The sequence below is a fragment of the Mesocricetus auratus genome, unplaced genomic scaffold (genome assembly GCF_017639785.1).
Source record: "Mesocricetus auratus isolate SY011 unplaced genomic scaffold, BCM_Maur_2.0 Super-Scaffold_100051, whole genome shotgun sequence".
Taxonomy (NCBI): Eukaryota; Metazoa; Chordata; class Mammalia; order Rodentia; family Cricetidae; genus Mesocricetus; species Mesocricetus auratus.
The window spans coordinates 3,962,324-3,987,531 of record NW_024429228.1 but is presented as its reverse complement, the minus strand read 5'-3'; the positions used below and the strand labels follow the sequence as shown (position 1 = coordinate 3,987,531).

Below are 25,208 nucleotides of genomic sequence, written 5' to 3'. Positions count from 1 at the left end.
AGACACTGAGATCGACAATCAATAAATGAAACTGAGAAGCTTCTATAAGGCAAAGGACACAGTCAGCAAGACAGAACAGCAGCACACAGAATGAGAAAAGATATTCACTAACCCCACATCTGACAGAGAGTTGATCTCCAAAGTTTACAAAGAACTCAAGAAACAAGTCTCCAAAACACCAAAGGATCCAATTAAAAAGTGGGATAGAGAACTAGAGAATTCTTAATAGAGGAGTCTAAAATGGCTGAGAGATACTTAAAGTGCTCAACATTCTTAGTCATCAGGGAAATGCAAATCAAAACAACTCTGAGATACAATCTCACTAGTGTCAGAATGGTTAAAATAAAAAACACCAATGACAGTTTATGCTGGAGAGGATGTGGAGGAAGGGGAACACTCATCCACTGCTGGTGGGAGTGCAAACTTGTACAACCACTTTGGAAATCAGCATGGAGATTCCTCAGGAAAATGGGAATGAGTCTACCACACGACCCAGCAATTCCACTCTTAGGCATATACCCAAAAGATGAACATTCACACAAGGGTGTCTGTTCCACTATATCCATAGCAGCATTTTTCGTAATAGCTAGAACCTAGAAACAAACTAGATGTCCTTCAACTGAAGAATGGATAGAGAAAATGTGGTACATTTACACAATGAGGTACTATGCAGAGGAAAAAAACCAATGGAATCTTGAAATTCGCAGGCAAATGGATGGCACTAGAAGAAACCATCCTGAGTGAGGTAACCCAGTCACAAAAAGACAAACATGGTATGTACTCACTCATGTATGGATTTTAGACATGGATCATGGGAGTGCCAGCCTACAATCCCACTGCCAGAGAGTCTGAGAAACAGGAAGGACCCTAAGAGAGAGATGCATGGTGCTCCAGCTAAGAGGAATGAGTCAAGATCTTCTGAGCAGACTGGGAGAATGGTGGGGAGGGGAGAGGGAGCTGGAAAAAAGAGTGGGGGAGAAGAGGACATGGGGGAGCAGGAAGGTTGAGTCAGTGGAAGAATGAGGAGAGCAGGATGAGAGATACCATAATAGAGGGAGCTATTATAGGTTTGAGGAGAGACCTGGCACCAGTGAGATTTCCAGAGATCTACAAGGATGACACCAACTGGCAAACTAAGCAATAGTGGAGAGACTACCTTAAATACCCCTTCCTGATAATGTGTTTGACTACCTTATATGCCATCCTAGAACCTTCATCCAGTGACTGATGCAGACACCCACAGCTAAACATTGAACTGAACTCCTTGAACCCAGAGACAGAGATGGAGGAATGATGAGCAAAGGGGTTAAGTTTGGGTTGGTGAAACCCACAGAAGCAGCTGAGCTGAACAAGGGGGAGCTCATGGACCCCAGACGATGACTGGGAGGCCAGCATGGGACTGATCCAGACCCTCTGAATGTGCGTGTCAGTGAGGAGGCTTGGGCAACCTATTAGCCTTGGGTAGTAGATCAGTATAGATCAGTATTTATCCCTGGCATACAAATGGAATTTGGGTGTTCCTCCCACAATGACGGATGCTCTCTCAGCCTGAACTCTTGAGGAAGGGCCTAGGCCCTGCCCTGAATTAAACTACAGACTTTGGATACCCCCCATAGTGGGCCTCACTTCCTTGGGCAATGGAGTTGGGTGGGTGGGTGGGATACTGGGGGATAGGGGAGGAGGGAAAGGAGAGGGAGCTGGGATTGACATGTGAAGCAAGCTTGTTGCTAATTTAAATTTAAAAAAAAAAAGAAAAGCCCTCACAAAGGAAAAAATGTGGATTTTTTTCTTCTTTTTTGTCTTCCTTTTGTTCCAGTGGTGTCTCACTGGGTATTCAAATCATACTTCAGGACAGACTCCAGGGTCAGCAATAGATGGCCAACACAAACAGACTTCATGGTATTTTTTGAGGACTCTGTGTGTGTGTGTGTGTGTGTGTGTGTGTGTGTGTGTGTGTGTGTGTTGTATGTGTTAATCTTTGTCTAAGCATTTTTCCCCCTACAGGTGTTTTGCCTATATATTATGGTTTCCAGTTTTGTGGTTTTATGAGGTTTCTGTGTGTGTGAATGTGTGTGTCCTTGCAGTAATCTGTATTTCTTGTGATTTTTCTTTGCTTCTTTTTTTCTGTTTTGTCCTTTCTGGTTTGTTTTTATATCATCATCATCATCATCATCATCATCATTATTTTACATGCCTGTGTGTTTTCTCATGAGAGAGGGTGCTGTTTTGGATTTGGTGGCGAGGTGGGGAGGATCTGAAAGGAGCTCAGGGAGGGAGAACTTTAATCAGAATATACTGTATGAAAAATATCTATTTTCAATAAAAAGGAATCTGATTTCTGTTCTTATAGAAACATAATGGTCTAATTACAAAAAATTAAAGTCTTAATATTTTCCAATCATCATTCCTCAGCATTTAAATAATCAAATTGGTAGTTCTCCAGATTGTGTTATATTAAAATGTTTAATTAGAAAAGTGGCTAAATGACTTTTTGATTTAAGTTTGATTTAAAAACAATCACTGAAAGAAATTTGGTTACAGATGACATGATACTTCTGTCATTTCAGACTATATATGTATGTGAATCCTATGTTCCCAGCATCGGTGATTTTAAAGATCAAACATTTCTGAAGATCCTCTGCATTTGCAGTACCAAATATTCAGCCAAAGTGTAACTTTTCATTTAAAAGTAAAACTGCATTTATTTCAGTAGGGAAATTTAATTTCCTCTTTGACACATGGTAAAAACCACATGTATACCAAAGGATTGTCTTGAATTAAATATCTTCATGCTTTATAATAAAAATTTCCTACATTTTTCACCTATGGATGTTGGAATCCATGGTTATAAAACTAGCAGGCAGGAAGGTAAAATTATACACATTTTGAAGACCTAACTGCATAATGCTATTTTTCTTAGAACAAATTTTCCTCATGATCTTTAGAATTTACTCAATTCGTAAGTCACCCCCCCAAGAAAACATCTGACAGAGCCCCACGTTCTATGACACATGAATGTATAAGATCCAAGTGACCTCTTGCTTAGTTATGAAGTGTCTCTCAAAGAATAGGGGGGATGGGGAGGAGGGCACGGGAGGAGGGGAGGGAAAGGGAGAGGGACCTCGTACTGACTTGTGAAGCAACCTTGTTTCTTATCTAAATTTAAAATGGAAAATAAAAAAAATATTAATAAAAAAAAAAGAATAGAGTGTAATCCTATTCTGGAGAGCATGGCCCAGTAACACAAATCTGCCACAAAGACGCCATCACAGCATGTCTCCCTCTGCAGTTGTTAGTGTTTCTCCCTAGAGAAGCCAGAATGAGGAAATGTAGTGGGAAGTACAAACAACAGACAGGAAACATCGCTGTGCAAATTTTAGAAGGTCTATCCTAGCCAAATAATTGCATTTAAAAATAGTCAACATTTTTTATATAACAAAATATGGAAGATAATCATGTAAAAATGCAACCATATAGGAAAAGCTAATTAGTCCTCAGGGGCATCTCTGTAAAACATGATAAATAGTATTCAAGAGCGATACCAAGGCTAGGGAAAGGTCGTAAAAGCAGGAGCAGGAAGGATGTGTCTCTGCTTTGTGCAGTCATGTCTCTTTCAAGCTTCCAGTCTGCTCACTCTGTTCATTACCAAGGCTTGAGAAGTCAGGAAGGACCAGTGATGAGGGCCAAAATATACGTATCACACCACAATGTCAGACAGAGCAGAAATAAAACAGTATACCACTCTGGGTAGAGATGCTGCAGAAATACTAAACAAAAAGGAGTATTATTTCAATTTATTTGCATAGAAGCAAAGATTAGAAACAATATCACACTGAACTAAATACCACTTTAATTATAAGTTAATAAAAACTATGAAATGTATATTTTAATCCAGAAACTGTTATGAGATTAATTACAAGCACTAACCACTTAAATTTTTGTAGTACTTTTGTTAGGACACAGATTTAAAAATAAATTCAATGAGACATAGAACATCAGTAGCCCACCCAATGATGCACCATTTATAAGCAATGGGGGAGACTCAAACTCTGGCATCTGGCCCCAGAATCTTTATTTGATGAGACTTTACTGCACCTTAACTTTTCCTACGAGTGTGTCTGCATCTGTGTAAAACCTTCTCTCTTTTGTGTCACTTGTTTTATGCTACATCTCTGCCTGGAGGTGTCCAGGATTATCTCTAACCCGCATGTGGCATCATGATACAAGACTATAAGACATGCTATGCTTTTGGCCCTACTAAGGTTCCTAACCTGCTCTGGAAATTTTCTAGTGAGAAGGTAAGACCATGTCTAATCATAATAATATTTAGTCTCCGGTTCTTGACACAAATCATTGTAAGACCAATGAAATCTCTGAGAAAGACTGTAAGACTGTCTTTTGTACACACTAAGGAGATGGCTGATGAGTGGAGCCAGAGCTACATGACAGACTGCAGAGTTTTGTGGTTGGTAAAGCTGTGATTGTGCGGTGGAGGGGGCATGCCCGGACAGGTGTGCGTGAGTACTGGCTGCCCTGAACTCCCCTCTCCCCACATTTCTGGGCTCCCACCTCCCTTTGTGTTTCTGTAAGTTGGCTATTTCCAAACTGTACTTCTACAGTAAGCAAGTACATCCAAGTGTTTATAGTTTCGTGTGCAGGCCATTTTAATACATGTGGGAACACCTATTAAAAGGTATCTGGTTAGAATTTAGGGGTTTTTGATTGGCAATGGAAGTGTGAACAGTCATGTGACATTCAGCTTTTAATCTGTAATGACTGGGGGCAGTTAGTGTCAAGCTGAATTGAATCTTCAGAAACCCAGCTGGTATCTAGGGTTTGAACAAATTGTTTATTGGGATGCTGAAATAGCCCAAAGTGGGTACTGGGTGAGTTGGTAGTGAAAGGAAGCTCAGTACAATAGAAGAGAGAGGTGTCAGAAAACTACACCCAGGAGGAATCACTGGCATTTATTCAATTGGAGCCCAGCATGGATGAAGAGTAACAGGAACACTGATAAAGGAATTCAGCCTTCTATTGTCTACAGGACTTCTCAATGCTTTACTTCACCTCATGAGTGTAATTCATGAGTTACTCAGGTTCCAGTCCCAATTGATGACTCCAGTAAGATCTCTAGGTCTGTAAGAAATGTCCCCTTTCTCTCTTCTTATAGTTTCCTTGGGATACATGATTGGGTCTAGTGGGTCATACAAACTGACATCTGACATTCTGGATTCCATTTTTCTTTCTCTTTTCTTCCTTTTTTTAATTTAAGTTGGAAACAAGCTTGCTTCACATGTCAATCCCAGCTCCCTCTTCCTGGATCCCATTTTTCAACAGAGATCTTACAGTTCAACTTGAGCCAGGTCATCATATCAGCACAAACTATTATGCCAGGGATACCTTAACACTCTTACCTTCCCGTGTGCTTGGGGAACAAACCACAAATGGGTAAAATAATTTGTCTACTTGGTGCTTCACTTAAGACTCTGGTCATAATGTAGGGGAAAATCGTAGCTTAAGGCATGACTTTTTGATTTAGCCATCACACTGCTAATTTATGTCCATCGCTAGACACTAAGTCTATGGATTTTTTATATATATAATCGGAACTTCTATCAAAATGCAGAGAAGGGTTAGGGGCCTGATGCAATGGTAGAACTCTTGCTTGGTGTGCATTAGACCCTGGGTTTAAATGCCACAGGGGAAAATATCTACATTAAAAATCGTGAAACTGTGAAAATGAAAGATTTTCCCTTTATCTTATAGATGTATAACTGATTTACCTTCATTTCTCTGCATAGATTTGGTGCCTGTATTTGAAAATTATGTCAAAGCAAAAGACTCCTAGTGATTCAAGCCTACTGACAACTGGATGATGACACTGGCCATGCATTGTACTTACATATTACGTGTGTTTTATAGTTTTCTTGTAACTCTAGTTATAAGAATATGTGATTTTTATGATGCTACCAACTAATTTTAACTATTTTGAGAGTTTGATGTTAACTATTCATAAACCATCATAATGATGTGCTCCTGGAATTTTCTACCTTTTTTTCCCACTCTTTCACCTGTTGCCCCATGTCATACTGAGTACTCCCAATTTAACTGGCTCTTTGACCCAGTTCAGCTCGGGTATTCCATTCTATCACATCAGGAGAGAGTTTTCCAGTGCACCACTCTGATATACGGTAAGAGTGGACACATGTCTCTTACACGAGTGATGCTAATGTGTCAATGTGAGCCTACCATGTAGATGCATGACTTTGGTGCCAGATGTTGAGCCACGAAAGGCAAGGATAGAAGCCCTCTCCACATTCCAAAGTGGAGCATCTAATTCTAAATATACTGTCTGCTTGCAGAGCTACATAAAAGCAACTGCCTAAACTTCGCATTAAAAATGTTTACATGTTTAATGGTCCAAGAACCTTTTAAAAGTAGAGTGATACTTCATTGGGTAATAAAGCCATTTATTATTACAAACTATGTGCTACAAGAAAGACACAGTGAAATAGAATCCTTCAGGCCATGACAAATTGGTGAGGTTCAACCTTAAATGTTTTCTTATAGCTCTAATGATGAATTTCATTTGTGGACAATACAACATAGCTGGACACCTATAACTTTGGGAATAACAGACATTTATCTAGAGACTTCATATCTATTAAACTGACTGTATAGGCCCTACTTTGTATATGAAGTTTTATCTCATTGTGTTCTACTATTTCATATGTGAATTCTGAGAAGCACAGAACAAGCAAAAATGCACTTGATGTATCCTCTACAACAACTCATTTCTAGTACTACCTGTAAATTAATCTAAAATTGAATTACAAAAGTTCTCTAAGAAACTCTGTGAGAATTATAAACCTTAGGAAGGCCGATGGTAGGAAGAAAACAGAGCGATTTTTCTCGATTAAAACCACAGAGCTGTTTAATTTGATTCCTCCTTGAAAAGCTTGTAAAACAAACTGTGACTTCAAATGTTTATTAGATACTTCTTGGTGATCTCTTTCCATCTCCAGGCATAAACATAGCCTAACTGTCTTTCAATATAGTTAGACCGTGACGTCTAAAAACAGAAGAAGAAACCTGGATGACCCCACATCACCTTGCAAAAACTGCACAAAATTGTAAATCTACAGTTCCCTTTAATCTAATTTAGATGGAAAATACTTTGAGTTCTTATACTACTAAGAACTCGTGAATTCATGCATTTGATTTGCCGTCTGTGCTTCAATTCTTTTCTTTTAATGTATACAATACATCATGAAAGTATGACTGGCCTCATCTGTTGGAATTTCAAACTTCTAAAGACATATACATATCAGTAACATTACATGGACAGCACAGGTTGTATTTACATATTTAGAGATAAACACACATGTATACATATGTATGTCACAACAATTAAAGAAAATGAGACCATGAATTTGAATGAGAGTGAGGGTGTGGAGGGGACATATGAGACGAGGTTGGGTAGAGGGAAATTATGGGATTATATCATTCTCACAAAAAAAGAACCAAAATTTAGATTCCTGGGAGAAATGTCCAGATACTTATTTACATTTAGTGAACAAATTTTTAATTACTAGTAAGTCTCTAGTCACTAGAAAATAGGCTAATGCATTAAAAAAATGTACAACATAAACCACCAACACTAACAGGACATTGGAATGTGTCTGTCCAAGAGTATTTCATTTCACACAGCAAGCAAAGGCTCAGAAAACATAAATGAGTCTTGAAAACCCACATGAGTTGAATTCAGTAATGATCTCTTACTTCAATGTCTAATATACTCTGCAATTGATAAAAGTTCAACTGGGTCTGCTAGTTACATTTGCTTTTAGTTTTGCAACCTGAAGTTACAGGCATCAGAAATACCAAGCACTGTGTGAAACCCATGCGGGAGAGACTCAAAAGTAGTCTAGGACACCACACTTCTTCAACCCAGCAACTCCACCTGCAATCTTGGTTATCAAGAGCCAGGACAACTCTGAAAAAGAGACAGCTGCTTTTTGTTTTGTTTTGTTTTATTTGTTTGTTTTACGAGACAGGGTTTCTCTGTATTGTTTTGGACGCTGTCAGTCTAGCCCGGCCTCGAACTCACAGAGATCCCCCTGCCTCTGCCTCTCGAGTGCTGGGATTAAAGGCATGCACCACCACCACCCGGCAAGAGACAGCTGTTTTATAAACAGCTAGTTTTCCAAAGAAGAAACAGACATTAGTACATTCACGTGAGTCTTAATCTTTAGGTGATTACTAATTTTTTTCATGGGTTTTTATCCATTCAACAAATGTTTATTGCTAATGTTTTGCTTTGGTATCTACTGTAGGGTCGGGCACATAGTACAGGTGATAGTGAGCAAGATAAGTAGTTGAAGCAAAAAATGAAAATACAAGACCAAGCGACTAGAATACTTATAATGCATTAGAAATGTGACTGCTTCACTAAGCTAAAGACAGTACTGACAGTGGTCCTATTCTGGGCAGGGTTACAACTATTCCTCTATAAAAGAAAGAAAGGACAGCCACATGGGAAGCAGGAGGGTGGGCAACCCAGGACACAATAAAGGCCACTAAATGGCTGGTACTAGCAGGACCCAGGTATTGAGGAGACAGCGTGGATAACGGATTTGAAATATTTTCCCTGTAGATGATAGGGAATATGAAGACAAATGGAAATCAGCACAACTGTTTCACTCAATTTTACCACATAAGACAGAGTAAACCTCTGCAACAGGAAGGTCGAGGTGCTAAAACATTTCAAAATCAATAAAGTAGAAACTAGGAAAACAATACAGAGAATCAATGTAACGAAGAGTTGTTTCTTTGAGAAAATCAACAAGATAGACAAACCTTTGTCCAAACTTATGAAACGGCAGAGTGTGAACATGCAAATTAACAAAATCAGAAATGAAAAGGGGGACATAACAATGGACACTGAGGAAATCCAGAGAACCATAGGTTATACTTTGAAAACCTGTACTCCACAAAATTTGAAAATCTAAAGAAAATGGACAATTTTCTGGATAGATATCACTTGCCAAAATTAAATCAAGAACAGATGAGCAATTTAAATAGACCTATAACCCTAAGGAAATAGAAGCAGTCATCAAAAGTCTCCCAACCAAAAAAAGCCCAGGCCCAGATGGCCTCAGTGCAGAATTCTACCAGAAATTCAAAGAACAGCTTATACCAATTCTTCTCAAAACTATTCCACACAACAGAAGCAGAAGAGTTTTTGTCAAACTTTCTCTGGCATGTTTTTATTTTCTAATAAGGAAGCAGCACTTACAGTACAGGGAATACAGTCATTCAGAACATATTTATCTCTTTTATTCAGATGTTTTCGGCATTGTTCGCATAAAAGAAAGGCAAGGCAAAATTCCCAAAGCTCTTGAAATGTCAGACTCCGGACGAAGAACTGTGTCTAAGGGTTCTGCTGCCTGGAACTGACCGTTTTGACTATCTAGCTTCACTGTATTTTCCATGCATTTCCTTCATCTCACACACACTCGTGCCCAAACACCGTAAATCACAGTTAATTGCATGTCTTAAATTAAAAGACAAAATAATGCACACTTAATTGGGGGAAATTGTCAATTGGTGAACAAGTCTCGCTCATTACACTCTAGGAATAGGACGGATGCCAACTGCATGCTCCTAGCTAAACAATTGACTAAGACACTGAGAGTATGTGGGCCATCCTTTGCTGCTCAGTAAGGACCAAAGAATGAATTGCTTTAAAGCCACTCACCCCTCCGCCTCTAGTACATGGCTCTTTCACTACAAAGGGTGAATGCATATGTACAGGAATGTGTAAAATTGTGGGTAATTAAAACATCCTTGACAAGGGCTTAAACAGAAATGATACTGTAGCCAATAATGGAAAAATCCCAGCTGATACAAATGATCTTGTCATTTTTCTCAACATGAATAGACATTAAGAAATGCTCTTATTAGATAAATACTTATAAAACAGTATGTATCTTATTGGAGGACAGACAATAGGTAGGTGAAACAAGATGCACAAAAAAGACAGAAAATACATTAAAGTGTTAAAATATAATTTCTGAGTGATTCATATTCTTAAATTTCTACATTTCTAAAAAGAGTATCATTTCAGGTTTTAAGACTTCCATCTCAATTTGTTACTGAATCAGATATAAAATGCTAGTGCTTTGTAAATATATATTCCTAAATATAATCTGTTGAGCCCCATAACATGTTAGCTGTATGTATATTTTCAGGATGGATTATTTGATATTGAACAGCCAAAAGACATAGAGAGTATTTTCAAATTAACTTACCTTGCTATAATAATAAAAATAACATCTTAAAATATAAAACCAATTATTAAGCACATTCATACAACTCTATTGTATCTTTAGTTGTACAGACAAATAATTTTATAACACATATTTACTGACATACTCAATGAGAAATTTAAGGAACAGGATCAATTCAGTTAAGTGCTCAACACAGTAATGTATTTCAATAGATATCTTATACCAGCAAACTATGATTTAAAAACAATCACTGTTAAAATTCTTTTAAAGCTATTGACAGTGACAAACTACAAAATGTCTGCTGCAAAGCTAATACTTTGACTTTGAAGAACTACAAAATTCCTCTCTACCAACCCCCGCCCTCATCCACTATCTACCTCATATAATCTTCATCTGGCAATAAACAACACGTGTGTGAAATCATACAGATTTTCACTATTTATATTAAAGTCACTGATGAAAAAATATTTTGTTAACATATATCACTAATCATGCTAATTTTTGCTTCACTTTCTCTTTGGAAGAAAGACATAAAACCCAGCAGAGTATATGTGTCCAGGGGTACTCAACAACCTGACCTTGAAATAAACAACCACTCCCTTCCCTCTTTTATTTCTTGGGGGTTGGGATGGGGAAAATAATTATTTTCCTCAAAAGGTTGTCTCAACCTCAGGCATCTTTACATCCCAAGGGTAATATTTTCATTCCGTTCTTAATGGAACAAATTTCTAATCTGAATATGTATTCAAAAATAATTGAGGCAATGTAGTGTCAACACATCACACTTCCTTCCATCAAGTGTCATTCCCCACTGCCGGGAGCCCAGTGAGCCACACAGCACAGTGACAGTAGGGAGAGGCACTGGTTTTGCTTCCTCTGGGTTCTCAAAGATGTGAAAGACCAGTTTCAAATTTCTAAGAAACATCTTTTAAAACCCCTGTTCTAGGACCTGGGATTTAAATGATCATTCCCATTTATAATGCTATGAGGAATACCCACAATAACCATCACTATTGGCAAGGTTACACGAGATTCCTATATTATGTCCTTAGAGTGAGTGAGTTTTGAACATTGTTCATCCTAGGATGCCCAAAACTGGTACCAAGATTTCCCTTCACAGCTCTTGAAGTTTAATAAAATGTTCAGACTTCTTAAAGTTGTGTGGTAGGCTATTCTGTCATTTTACTTCAGATTATTTTCATAATAAAATCTAAGCAAAGAAAGAAGATCTCCTCAAGTATATTTTATGTTCAAATTTTCCTGAGACTTTGTTTGATGTCATGTTGTGCTTATGTAAGGAAGACCAGCAAGCAGAGTCCTACTTCATAAAAATCCACCAACCACTATGTTTTTACTTTACCATTTCTCAAAAGATGGAAATAATTTCTTTGTCCCAGGAAAAAAAATCACCATGATCCATGGTGACAGAAGAACTGCACCTAAACAAAGACAGTGCCACCATCTGCCCGGCATTCTCACAGTGTGACAAACAAACTGGTAATTAACTGCTTTCCTACCGAAATCTGCCAGCTTTAGCTCCCCCGTGTCACTGATCAGAAGGTTCTGCGGTTTCAGGTCTCTGTGCAGAATATACCGCTGGTGGATGTAGGACAGCCCTCGCAGCAACTGAAATAAAAACAACTGGGAAACACAGGAGGGAGACGAGGGTTAAAATCCAAATTCAGATAAATGCCAGTTCATATATACAGTCTGCCACATACGTTAGTGAGAATGGGCAACTGCCTCTAAATTTCCTACCAATGAGTAAGCAAAATGTGCAATGGTAGCATATCAACCACTAATTCATTACGAAGTAAGTCAGAGAATTTCTAAAACTTCATGGTGTCAATCAAAATGCTTCCTCAGCCACAGAACTCTGTAATCTACATTCTGTAAATGACAGAGAATATGAAAGATCAGGTGATTACAGTTTTACAAGATCAATCTCTGTAGACTAAAATGATATCTAAGAGAGCAAAGCAATCTATAACATCAAAAGATAAAAATGTCATATATTTATCCTTATTTGATTCTATAGAAATGGCATGAACATGGCATCCAGGGACCCACCCACTAATAAGCCTTAAGGAATGGAAAGATAAGATGTTTTGAGACAATGAAAACAAAACAGTCACATGGTCCAATAAATACCAAATTATGATCAGGCTGCCTTTGTACATATGGCTGTAGAGATTAGCTATTGCCTGAAGATAGATGTGTACCTTCACTAATTGCAGAGGTGACCTATCATAGCAGAGACAGCAAGGATTCAATAGTTTGGGTGTGACAAATAATTTATAAAATGACTGGTGGCCTTCGCTTTGGAGTTTTATAACAAGTGAATTCTTCTATTTTAATAACAAAGGCACTATTCACTCTGTGTCTCAAAGCCATTCCTATGAAGAAGTTAGTTTCAACTAACTTGCTTGCCAAAGTCACTTTCATTGACCTAGTATTTAAGCAATCAATCTCCTAAAACAAAAATAAAACAAATGTGCTTTTACTTTTATGCATCAACTATATCCTGCTCATAAATTCAGCTAATAATAAAAGGCTGTTCTCAAGAAGATCTAACATGAGTTAAAAGACCAGTGCTCAAGCCACTCTGAAGTTTCAAGTGGAAATGATTAGCAACTCCTTGAGGGCACTGAAAGCTAGCATTCCAGAATGCTCCCACTAGCCAGTGCTAGGAAACTCAAGCGCCCTTGTCTACTGATGCAAAATGTTGAAATGACAATGAAATTAGTGCATCCCAAAAATCTTTATGTCTGATAACTATGCATGGGCAAAGAGGAAGCCTTGGCTCACTATTTCCAGAGTGCAAGTAGATTGTTGTGGGCATCTGGAGAGAATATTCTGGCTTAAATACTCAAGAAAAAAAAACATCTTTCCAGAATTTGCCTCCTCCTGACTCTTCTTATCGAGAAGATGGAAAGAGCTGAGGAACACTAGCTTCACTCTGTATCCTGGGACTTGAGGCTTATGGTTCCTATGAAATTCCTTAGTTCTTCAATTTAAAGGGAAGGTGAATAAGTGAATTAAAATGTGTTGGGATTAAAAGTTTTTAAGAGACACACGTATGCAGATAGCATATACAAAATTTTAGAAATAAATGTTTTGTTAAGGAATGTTTGTCATTGCCTACCAAGTACACTCTATCATTATCCACATCAGGTGATGAGGAAACAGTGTGGTTTCTCAAGATTTCTCAGCAGTTAAGTGGAAGAGCCAGGACACAAACCAAGAGTGCTGATTACAAAACTGGCACTCTTAGCTAACCTAGTACAGGGACTATAACAAGGATAAACACATGTGGGCATGTTGATATAGAGCTGCCTCCTCAAACTGATAGGGCAGCACATGAACATCCAAGAACACGGCCTCTGAACCCACTCAACTGAATCTGGTTCCAGCCAGGTGCTCCGTCCCTGTGATTTTTTTATTCCCTAGCTCTAAGAAACATTGGCATATCATAATCAGAGGCATGATGCTTTTCAACTCTGATCCCGGGTCCCTGCAGCCCTCTCTGACTTCCTTCCCACCCCCTTCCCCAGGCCCCCTACTCACTCTCTATCCCCCAGTGTAGTTTCTGAACACATCATTCACAGTACAGAATTTACCCCAGTTCCCACAGACCGTACCCCTTATGCCTTCTCATAAGCTGCGTGCACATTTGTCAATTCTGTATCCACTAACAGTATTACCAGATGGATTAGAGACATCTGGATAGGGCAGATAAAAAAGATCACAGACAGGAAGTCCTGGAATAGGATTTTCAAACAGCTAAGAGCAGAAGTGGGCAGATTAAGCAGGACCAAAAGGTTCCTCTTCTAATGCCCTCAGTAACTAGTGAAAATACACAATCCCTGTGCCAATCCAGAAGCTATTCAACTAGGATATCATGCTAAAGAAGATCAAAATGAGTATTACTGAAGTATGTGATTGTATACACAGCTTTAGAAGCACAAAAGCTCTAAACTTTGGAAGCTAACATGACCCCAAAATTCTATAAAATCAAGACAGAGAAAATCTCTATGCTGCCAGGTATGATCATTAAAGAAAGGCTGACAGTTACATGAACAGATCCCTTCACTTAAGAGACTTTCACACTACAGCCCATACTCAGTATCCTGACGATACAAGGAAGAGAAAATCTAGCAACAAAAAAAGTAATAAAACTGACTGCCCTTATATGAAGACCAGCCTGTAAGGAGAAAAGAACTCAGGAAATCTGCTACTCTGAAAACATAACAGGGAATTAAGCTATATTCCCTGGTCCCAGAAACTGAAATAATGGTGTGATAAACTGTTGCTACTCTGAGGAGAAAACTTGAGGCCATGGCCACGAGTGTAACACAAACTCAGAACAAACAAAAGAATACACAACAACAAAGTGTCATAAATAAGGATGTCAAGATGACAAAAGCTAACTTTGTGCTGGTGCACGTCTGTAATCCCTGCACACAGACGGAAGCTGGAGGAAGGCAGGTGCCAGGCTAGCCTGTGCTATATAATGAAACACTGCCAAACGCGCAAATGACAGGAAGCAAGCAAGGAAGGGGAAAGGGTGAGGGGAGGGGAAGAAAGGGGAGAGGAAGAAGAGGAAGGCAAAAAGAGAAATGGAGGGAGGAAAGAAAAAACGCAAGGGGAAAAGTAGGTGTTTTACAAATAACATCTTACAATGGCTAAGAGTCTACGCATTGATAGTAGGCAGGGTGGGAAACACTAAGAACGCTGTCCCTTGGTGAGCTAAGTAGAACACCCTATGTAATACTGAAGGACTCAGTCATTAGGGCTTCTCCTTATGCACAACCAGGAAAGGACCTGTTTCTCAATTAAGTTACTGGGAATGCCATGTCTCTCAGATGTTGCATAAACCATAACACAATCTCTTACTAAGACTTTCTACAAAACAATAGAGGACATTAAGAAAAAGGACAACCAGAGTGACCAGAACAGGCCAAGAGAAAGGATCATATTAGCTTGTTGTTAAAATTAGTAAATGACAATGGAACCCCATAAAATTAAAACAAAAAAGAATAAAGACTTGCTACTAAGGTCACTCCAAATACTTTGTTACATGTATTATTTAATCTCTTTGATGTGAAAGTCTGCATTTCTGATAAAGTGTAAAAAGGGAAAGTCAAAAGCAAGCCTCCTCAGAGTTCCCACAAAGCTTTCAAACTTGTGTCACATCACATTATCTCTACCAAGCTAACCAGTACTCCTGATGCTTTCTGTGAGCAAGGCTGAGCAGTCAGACACCCAAAAATCAATGTGCCTTCATTATTACACGAACTCAACCTCATAAAAGTTCCAATTATTATATAATGAACTCAAGTCTCCTTTATTTTTCAATCCAAAAGTCTTCTTAGAAATAAGTAATATGGCAGCAGGCCATATTACCAAGGACAAGATTGACAGATTATATTTGAATCACATTCCTGTTTCTCTGCCTGTACAGAAGGTCTTCCCAAGAACACTTGGTCATGGAATATCTTACTTAATCCTTCTGAACAGATTCTTCTGAACCCATCAGCATACTCTCTGAAGGTTTAGGTTTATACCCCTGCATGAATATGCTCAATTTCTGTAATTGAAATACCAATGAGACAGGCCTTAAACAATGACAGGATGAGCGGGGACTGCTCTGTCAGGAGCAGACCTCCTGCCCCTAATCTTGTCATCATCTGCAGGGAACATTTCATATTCTCTGTTCCATGGAAAACGCTACCTAGAAATACCCCCATTTTGTTCTTTACTAATGCAATACGTATTAACATATATAATCGCCTTGCTGAATATGTGTAAGGGAGATTTATAAAGGAGAAAAGGAAAATGGAGATTAAAATTTAACAAATTTCATTCACAAGTACCCTTTAATATGTTATTTCTTTTTGAAACTTGTCAAGTTTTAGAAGAGGAAAAAAGCAGGTCTTTTAATCATAAGTTTGAAAGTGAGTTGTAAAGGTACATACTGTTGACTTTAATAATCTGTATTTATTCTGCTGAATTTTAGAGACACAGCAATAAGCTTTGTAAGTAATCCCTTGCACCAGTGTCTGAAATGTAACTTCAGATACACTTTATTCTACTGTCTAGTCACTGGGTTCTATGACTAGTCAGAAAATCATGGATCCTTTAATATACAAGAGTCTCCTTAATAAAGGATTAAGCATGGTAAACATTTTGCAGACTGCCAAAGCATGAAAAGTTTCCTTTAAAGAGTAAGTTTAAGGTTTCCTGGGCATTAGACAAGACCATCAAATCTACCAGTAAGAGCTACTGGCAATAGTGCACATCCCCATGGCATGTTTAACATGTCTGTGCCTTAAGTTTCCCATTTTAAGAAGGACTGCTTGAATCTTGGATGGATACCTTTAACAGTCACTTGAACTGTTAAATTATATCATTTCACAATTCTATGAATAACAATGGAACAGTGCTAAAGAAAATTAACGTAATTTTTTTTTATTTCTTTGTTTTTCGAGACAGGGTTTCTCTGTATTGTTTTGGAGGCTTTGTCAGAAATACTTGGGAGAATCTGCACAGTGACTCATCATGACTCATTCTACTTAATTAAACTTTAAAAATTCAAATGTAAATATGGGGCCCTAATTTTTAATATAATACATTTCAGTTATGTCCAAATACTTTCACTTTACAAAACATCATTACAATTAGATGTGTCAGGTTTTGAGCAAAGGGGTCAAAAGGTTATATAAGGGTAACAAGTGAGATGGAATGCTGTTTTTTAAACAACCATCTAAGTTACTCCTCAATGTGCCACTCTGCACGTACTGAAAAGTATTTAGTTCACATCACCACGGCATGATTAGACAGTGAAATAAATGTACAGGGACCTATGCCAGCACATCAGCTGCATGGATGCACTGTCTGAAGTGCACTCCTCTACATCCAGCGGTCAGAAAACATGCATGGTAAAAGAAACTCACCACATTTCCGCCCCCTTTGGGTATTTCTACTTTACTTTCTACTTCTTTGTTAGATTCCTATAATGTCTTCAGAAAGATAGGTAACATGTTTCAGAATTCCTAGATAATACAAAAATTAATTTACATTTCTAAGATCCTGGAACACTAATAAGGTTTTCCCCAAAGATAATAGCTTTCTGAAAAGGAATATTCTTTTAAAGTGAGACTTTGAGTATGTGGCATAACTGTGGGAATAACAGCTTTCATTTTATTTGAAAGTTGGGGTCATCAGATAAAATGTCTTCCATCCCTCCTTCCTTTACAATTCAAAGCAATGGTAGACATCAAGAAAGACAGCTCTTGGATGGAAATGCCCAGAGAGAGCAGGTTGAAGCTGCAAGATCTAGAACTAGGATACTTCCCAGAAGTCACATATGTTTATAAGACAATTCAGTTTTCTGGAAAAGCAGACCTGATAGATTAAATAGACTTCTAGAAACTACTAGGCTATCTCTGATGAAAAATGCAGAGAGAGCCATGGGTCTTAATTGGGGTTGCTATTGCTGTAATTGACCACCATAGCCAAAAGCAACTTGGGAGGTCATGGTTTATTTCAGTTAACAGCTTCATATCACAGTCCATGATGAAATGAAATCAGAGCAAGAACTCAAAGCAGAAACACAGAGAAATGCTGCTTACTGGCTTGCCCACTCATGGCTTGCTCAGTCAGCTTTCTCACACAACCCAGAGCCACCTGCCTAGAAAGCAGCACCACCCACAGTGGGTTGGACCCTCCCATATCAATCATTAATCAAGGAGTTGGACATGTTTGCCTGTAGGCCAACCTTATGGAGGCATTTTCTCAATTGAGACATGTTCCAAAATGATTGCAGCTTGTGTCAAATTGACATGAAATTGACCGGAACACAAGGATTCTGCTTAAGGAAATTGCTAATCAGTCCAAACAAAGCAGAAATTCTGTTCTCACACAATGAAAATGAACAAGCATTTATATTTATATTTTGATGATTTTTGTGTCTATAACAACATCTTAGAGACTAAATCAGCATGAAATATCTTGATATGAATCAAGAAAGGTAATATGAACTTGCTTTAGAAAGAGATTTTTAAAAAAGAGCCCAAAAGACTGACAACAAATCAAGTCTAAAGTTCTTGGAGAATATTCACCAAAGGAAGCTATACCACAGACAATAAATAATCTGAAGTGAAATGTGATGATCAAAGACTTGTGAGTTTGGGTATATTTGATGAATGAATTTCTCTCAATAACCTCTGAGAGGTGTGTGAAGTAATAGAAATTTACACAGCAATGAGATGATACCTACGGGCTTACCCGGCTTGTCACACTGAAGTCATGCTTAGCAAGGATGGTCAGAAATGTCCTAAGTAGAGTGTGCAACTCTGCTGCATCTGAAAATTTCCCATATGGTACATTTTGGCTGTCTTGATAAATACAAAGTAGTAGCATACTGCACAATATTCATTGCTGAATGGAGAGAGGCAGGGAGAATAGGCTGGCTTACAGTCTGAATCCCAGGATAACATCACCCTGCTCCCATGGGTAATTCCAATTCGGTGCTTCTGCCTCATAACTACATACAGCTTGCCTCCAGTGGTTGCATTCTACCACCCTTTAACTTCGAGTTTTAAAATGCTGCAATTGAAGAGTATACTAGTTACCTGGTTGGCCTTATTCCCCCTGTCAGGTCCAAGTGGTTAACAAATATATCAGCAAATGATTCCACTGAATGCTGACCCCACATGTTAATGACAAAATTCACTTCTTAGCTGCCCCTTGCATGTCTAATAAAATATGAACTGATATGCAGAATTTTATTATAATTTTATTATCAATCCTTTCATTTTTAGATAGAGGATATTATTTCTCATAACAAAAAATAGGATAATGTGTTCAGGAGATTCCTAGGCACCAAGAATTCACGTAGAATTTTTTAAAACAATATTTAATGGGCTCATGAAAAAATCATATTTCCTAACATACAGATATAAGAAAAGCTATACTATTCCTGGCTACACATCAGAGGGTATCGTTACTAGGTCAGTGAGAGCTCTAATGAAGACTGTGGAGAAAATCGGGTGTCATTTGGTTTTCTCCCTAAACATCAGAAAGTCTCATTTAGAAATCAATTCTCAGAGCCATCTGTACAAGACAATCTTAATTTGGCTTAACATTATTTTATCTGTTATACACCTGCTTGTTTTCTGGATTAGAAAAGATAGACAGCAACTTTTCAACCATAATAAACCTCATACTATTTTAACTGAAATGAAAACCAGGAGTTAATTTTTATACTAAGAGAATCACAGATAAGCCAGGGAATAAAGCTGGGAGTTCAAAATTACGCTGGTTATTTTCAGCTATTTTTTAAAATGGGAAATATAATTTTGCAAAGAATAATTTAGAAAAGTCATTAAACCACAGAAATGGAAATATATTATATAAAACACAGGAAGCCCCAATCTCATCATGATAATAGCATGGCATCATCTACAGCTATGTCTGCCAGCTATAGACAGCGTCAATTAATCTTTTCTTTTTTTCCATGAACCTTAATTTCCAGTCTCTGGGGCTTTTAAATTTTTAAATACATGAAACCTGAATAAAGGGGAGCATTTAAACTGTTTCAGTTGTTTAAGAAATTCAATAGCCTATCTAAAGCTCACTAATAAGTATAAGATTACAAACTGATACAAGTTTTGTGTGTGGCTCAATTCTGACCAAACTCTAATGTGCTTTAAAGTAGACCGTATTTAAAATGTGGAAAAATAAGTAGTCTGCAAGGAAGCCAAGCAGGTTCCTACGTGCCAATTTTCATGCTGTAGAAATGGGTTGCTATGTCTTTAATCGTCATAAATATTCATAATAAGGCCCTGTCCTCAGGCTTTTACATTGGGTTTCAAATCGACCTCTAAGTAACTAATTGCTGAAATCACTCATATGTCAAAAATGTATATAATGCTTAGAAATGAACTATTAGTTAAGAGTTAATATTTATTTCAGAATACCACAGCAATAATAGACACATTCTGTAGGCCATTAAAGCAGCAGCATGGTTTGGGGGAATTTAGTTAACACTGACTTATTTTCTTGAGCTCATTGTAGTACTTTTCAAGAATGCCACACAAAAATATAATACAACTTTCACAAAGATTTTGCCCAAAACTAGTACCAAATTAATTTAAAAATGTTTCAGATGTTCCTGGAGAATCACAGGCCACAGGGCGGTCCAAGTGTTCTCTCTTTCTCTCTATTCTCCCGTAACATTTAATGTTTGTGGTACCTGAAATTCTGCCCAAATAAAACTTAAAGAAAAACCCCCTCAATTCACAAGTGTATTGAATTATGGACTATATTATTTGTCTGTTTGCTTGCAGAGGGCATTGCGACACTGTTCATTAGGGGACAAGCTGTGGGTCTTTGCTGTCTCTATATACCATGTGGGTCCTACACACTAAACTCAGGTCTTTGGGCTTGGTGGCAAGGGCTTTTACCATGAAGCATCTCCCTACCCTGATGCCGACATTCTATGCCAAAAAAGTACGCATGAAATAAAGACAAAAGTATGTAAATTTGAGATAAATTTAAAAACATTTCTACACATTGTCAAATTGCATACTGAGAAAGCTAGTAGTAAAAAGTGGCACATCTGCATGAAAAAGAAATTGATTGTTTCACTTTTCTTTCTTTAACCACATATGTACTGAGCATTGTATTCTGATCATTTGATGATGGCTGACATGTTTAGTCAAACCCTGAGCAAGATTAGCTAAAAGGACAAGGCCTCTTAGTGTACATTTTAATTTAACATTTTATTGTGTGTGATTTATATGTGAGTGTGGACACTTGCTATTCAAGTGGAAGACAAATTGTGGAGTGGGGTCATGTGATTCTAAGTAAGTCTTCAAGCCTGTGTATGACAACTACTTTGACCCACTGAACCATCTTGGCAGCCCAGGATATCCTCTTTAAAGTAATAATATCTGCCTGATTTTCAAATCTTCTTAAAACATAGATCTGTCTCAACGTCTTATTTTTAACTCAACTGGTTTCCTTTTAATCAATATCTAATGCAGCATTAGATATTGCTGTGAATTTAGTAATTATTGTTATTAGGTTATTATGTTATTATGTTCTTCATTTTGTATTCATGAATTTAAGTGGCAATAAATATCACCACATGAAAAAATATGTTAATATATCAAACAGAAATACCCATGGGACATCTGTCACTGTGTCTTTGTCAGATATCTTTGGGAATATTTTCACCTGCAGTGTAAATCCCAAATGTAACCCTGGAGGTAGACAGTAAGAAAAAGCCAACATATAAATAGGTGAGTGGCATTGGTGGTCTGCAAGTCAGATGCCAGAACCACAGGGTATTCAAACTCACCGTGTCTAGTTTCTAATTTTTATAACTTCAGAGAAGAGATCACTCTATTTTCAGAATGAAAATAGAGATAAACCCATGTGACCAATTGCTTATAAAGTCACAATACAGCTAACAACAACACTGTAATGTATTATTTTTGTAGCATAGGGAAATAAACATCAAACAAAGAGCCAAGGTCCTTAAATAAATGTCTCAATCTCAGTGATTCTGATGTTCATTTCCTGTGAAATGTGGGCCCCAAATGGACCACATGTCTGTGATGCTGTCGTTATAATGGGCAAGAATACAATTCACCCTAATTCTTCACTTGCTGGTCTGAATGTAATGCCTGGCAGGAAATAATTCCAACTGTTATCCCACCACCATCCCCCATCTCGCTTTTGCTAGAGTGGCACCTTTTTCTCCCTGTTTCTGTTTCAAACTGACATTTTCTTTTAGTACAATGTTGCTAACATTAATCATAAAAATTAATAAAACTCTTAAGAATAGCAGGAATTTCATGGGTAAAGGTCTGAATCCTTGTAATGGGGAGAAAATGCACAGTTATCCACATGTGGCCACAACAATACACACATGCTAATCAGTTTTTTAAATCTCCCTTTAGGTTTTCATGACAACATCCTTTGAACCAAGATGAAAAACCCAAGAGGAACAGGGTACAGTAAATGTGCGAAGAAAGAACACACAAATTGTGTACTTTTTGCAGAAACTGGACTATCTTATACATCACAAATGCTCTTTGAACTCAGTTATCTGAAATTATCATTCACATCATATGAAAACACATGATATAAACGCTACCACGAAGTGCAGAAAAAATCTAAATGTTCCTATAGGAAAACTACTTAATGTTAAAACACCATAAATTCAACCAATTAAAATAACAACTGGTTCTTTTTAATTTGACGTCTTTTACACAGAAGACTTAAAAAAACTGCTAAATTATTGTAGAGATGTTAGTCTTAGGCTCAAAAAAATACATAGGACTACTGTGAACCCTTGGCTTTAAAATCCCTTTTCTTACCTTCACATTGTCTGGATGGAGTCCTCCAGGATGCTTGTCCATGTACTGACATAAATCAGTGTGCTGGGGAAAAAGTGGAAATGTGTTAATATCCCTCTGGCTACTAGATGATGAATCAACATTTTTCTACTTCAAAGTCAGTATTACCTTCTGGGCGAGACAAATACAGGTAGGTGGATTTTCCAGTGTATGCAGTTGCATGTTCCAACCCCCCCCCACTTTTTACCATCTTCACCTTTAGGTTTGAGGTCAAACATGTACGACTTAAAAGGAATACATGTTTATTGATGGTCAATTTTCTCTTTGAATATATATTCTGATATGTAACAAAACTCCAATTGCAAGTTTTCCATGACTGAATTTAAGTTCTTATTTACTTTATGTGAGTTGAAAACATAAGAAACCATGATATGATAGTGAACTTAATAATTGAATTTTTCACACATATATACACAAATATCTCTTAGTTTTCAAGAAATATATTTAAATATAAATTATAAATGAACAAAAACATATTCCAAGTAATAACTTTAAAAAGACAGTTATGCATTTAAACACCAAGATGACATGCAGTTTTTTTCCAAGTATGAAAAGTAAATATGCCAATAATAGTATCTTTCCTTAACTCACTTTTGTTTATAAGGTGAATGACACAAAGCTTATATTTTTAATTTATTTTTATTTAAATTAGAAACAAGCTTGTTTCTCATATCAATCCCAGCTCCCTCTCCCTCCTTCCCCGCCCTCCCCACCAGGCCCCCAGTCCCCCACTCAATCTCCACTATGATCCCTAGGGAGGGTGAGGCCCTCCATGGTGGATCTCCTGAGTCTGCCATTTCATCCAGGATAGGGCCTAGGCCCTCCCACAAGAGTCCAGGCTAAGACAGCATCCCTTTGGGATGGGCACTCACAGTCTATTTGTATGCCAGGGGTAAAAAGTACCCAAGGCCTCATAGATTACCTAGGCTTCCTAACTGACATCCACATTCAGGGAGTCTAGGTCAGTCCCATGATTTCCACACAGCCATAAATCTGGGGTCCAAGAGCTCCCCCTAGTTCAGGTCAACTGTTTCTGTGGGTTAAACCAGCCCACTCTTAACTCCTTTGCCCATCAGTTCTCTCTTTCTGTCACTGGATTCCAGGAGTTCAGTTCAGTGTTTGTCTGTGGGTGTCTGCCTCTGCTTCCTTCAGTCTCTGGATGAAGGTTCTGTTTCCCAGACTCTCTGGTAGTGGGATTGTATGCTGGCACTCTCCTGATCCATGTCTAAATCCATATATGAATGAGTACATACCATGTTTCTATTTTTGTGAATGGCCTACCACACTCAGGATGGTTTCTTCTAGTGCCATCCATTTGCCTGCAAATTTCAAGATTCCATTGTTTTTTCCACTGAATAGTACTCTGTTGTGTAAATGTACATTTTCTCTATCTGCTCTTCAGTTGAGGGGCATCTAGGTTGCTTCCAGGTTCTGGCTATTATAAATAATGCTGCTATGAACGTAGTGGAACAGATGTCCTTGTTGTATGAATGTGCATCTTTTGTGTATATGCCTAAGAGTGAAATGCTGGGTCTTGTGGTAGACTGATTCCCATTTTCCTGAGGAATCTCCATACTGATTTCCAAAGTGGCTGTACAAGTCCACACTCCCACCTCTCTAGCATAAACTGTCATTGGTGTTTTATATTTTAGCCATTCTGACAGGAGAGATGGTATCTCAGAGTTCTTTTGATTTGCATTTCCCAGATGGCTAGGGATGTTGGGCACTTTCTCACGTGTCTCTCAGCCATTTTAGACTCCTCTACTGAGAATTCTCTAGTTCTGTACCCACTTTTGGATTGGATCCTTTGGTGTTTTGGAGATTTGCTTCTTAAGTTCTTTATAAATTTTGGAGATCAGCCCTTTGTCCGATGTGGGGTTAGTGAATATTTTTTCCCATTCTGAGAGCTGCCTTTTTATCTTGCTGTGTCCTTTGCCTTACAGAAGCTTCTCAGTTTCAGGTGGTCCCATTTATTAACTGTTGATCTTAGTGTCTGTGCTACTGGAATTATGTTCAGGAAGCTGTCTCCTGTACCAATTTGTTCAAGGGTACCTCCCACTTTCCCTTTTAACAGGTTCAGTGTGGCTTGATTTATGTTGAGGTCTTTGATCCATTTGGATTTATGTTTTGTGCATGGCAAAAGACATGGATCTATCTGCAGTCTTCTACATGCCAGCCTCCAGTTATGCCAGCACAATTTGTTGAAGATTATTTCTTTTTTCCATTGTATAATTTTAGCTTCTTTGTCAAAAATCAGGTGTTCATATGTGTATGGATTAATGTCAGGGTGTTCAATTGGTCTATCTGTTTATTTTTGTGCCAATACCAAGCTGTTTCCAGGACTGTAATACAGCTTGAAGTTGGGGATGGTGATGCATCCAGATGTTGCCTTGTTGAACAGGGTTGTTTTGGCTATCCTGAGTCTCTTGTTTTTCCATATAAAGTTAAGAATTGTTCTTTCAATGTCTGTGAAGAATTGTGTTGT

The 25,208-nt window shown here is 37.9% G+C and overlaps 1 protein-coding gene across 8 annotated transcripts in view; it reads right to left on the bottom strand.

Annotated features, from left to right (window-relative positions):
• Positions 1-25,208, bottom strand: part of Cdk14 (cyclin dependent kinase 14) — a 535,385-nt gene that overhangs the window by 252,765 nt on the left and 257,412 nt on the right. For all 8 annotated transcript variants that reach the window (XM_013123504.3, XM_040735840.1, XM_040735837.1 and 5 more), the window contains 2 exons: positions 22,685-22,747; positions 11,810-11,933 (listed from right to left, as the gene is read on the bottom strand). In XM_013123504.3, coding sequence (XP_012978958.1) covers positions 11,810-11,933; positions 22,685-22,747 — 187 coding nt within the window. The remainder of the gene's footprint in view (positions 1-11,809; positions 11,934-22,684; positions 22,748-25,208) is intronic.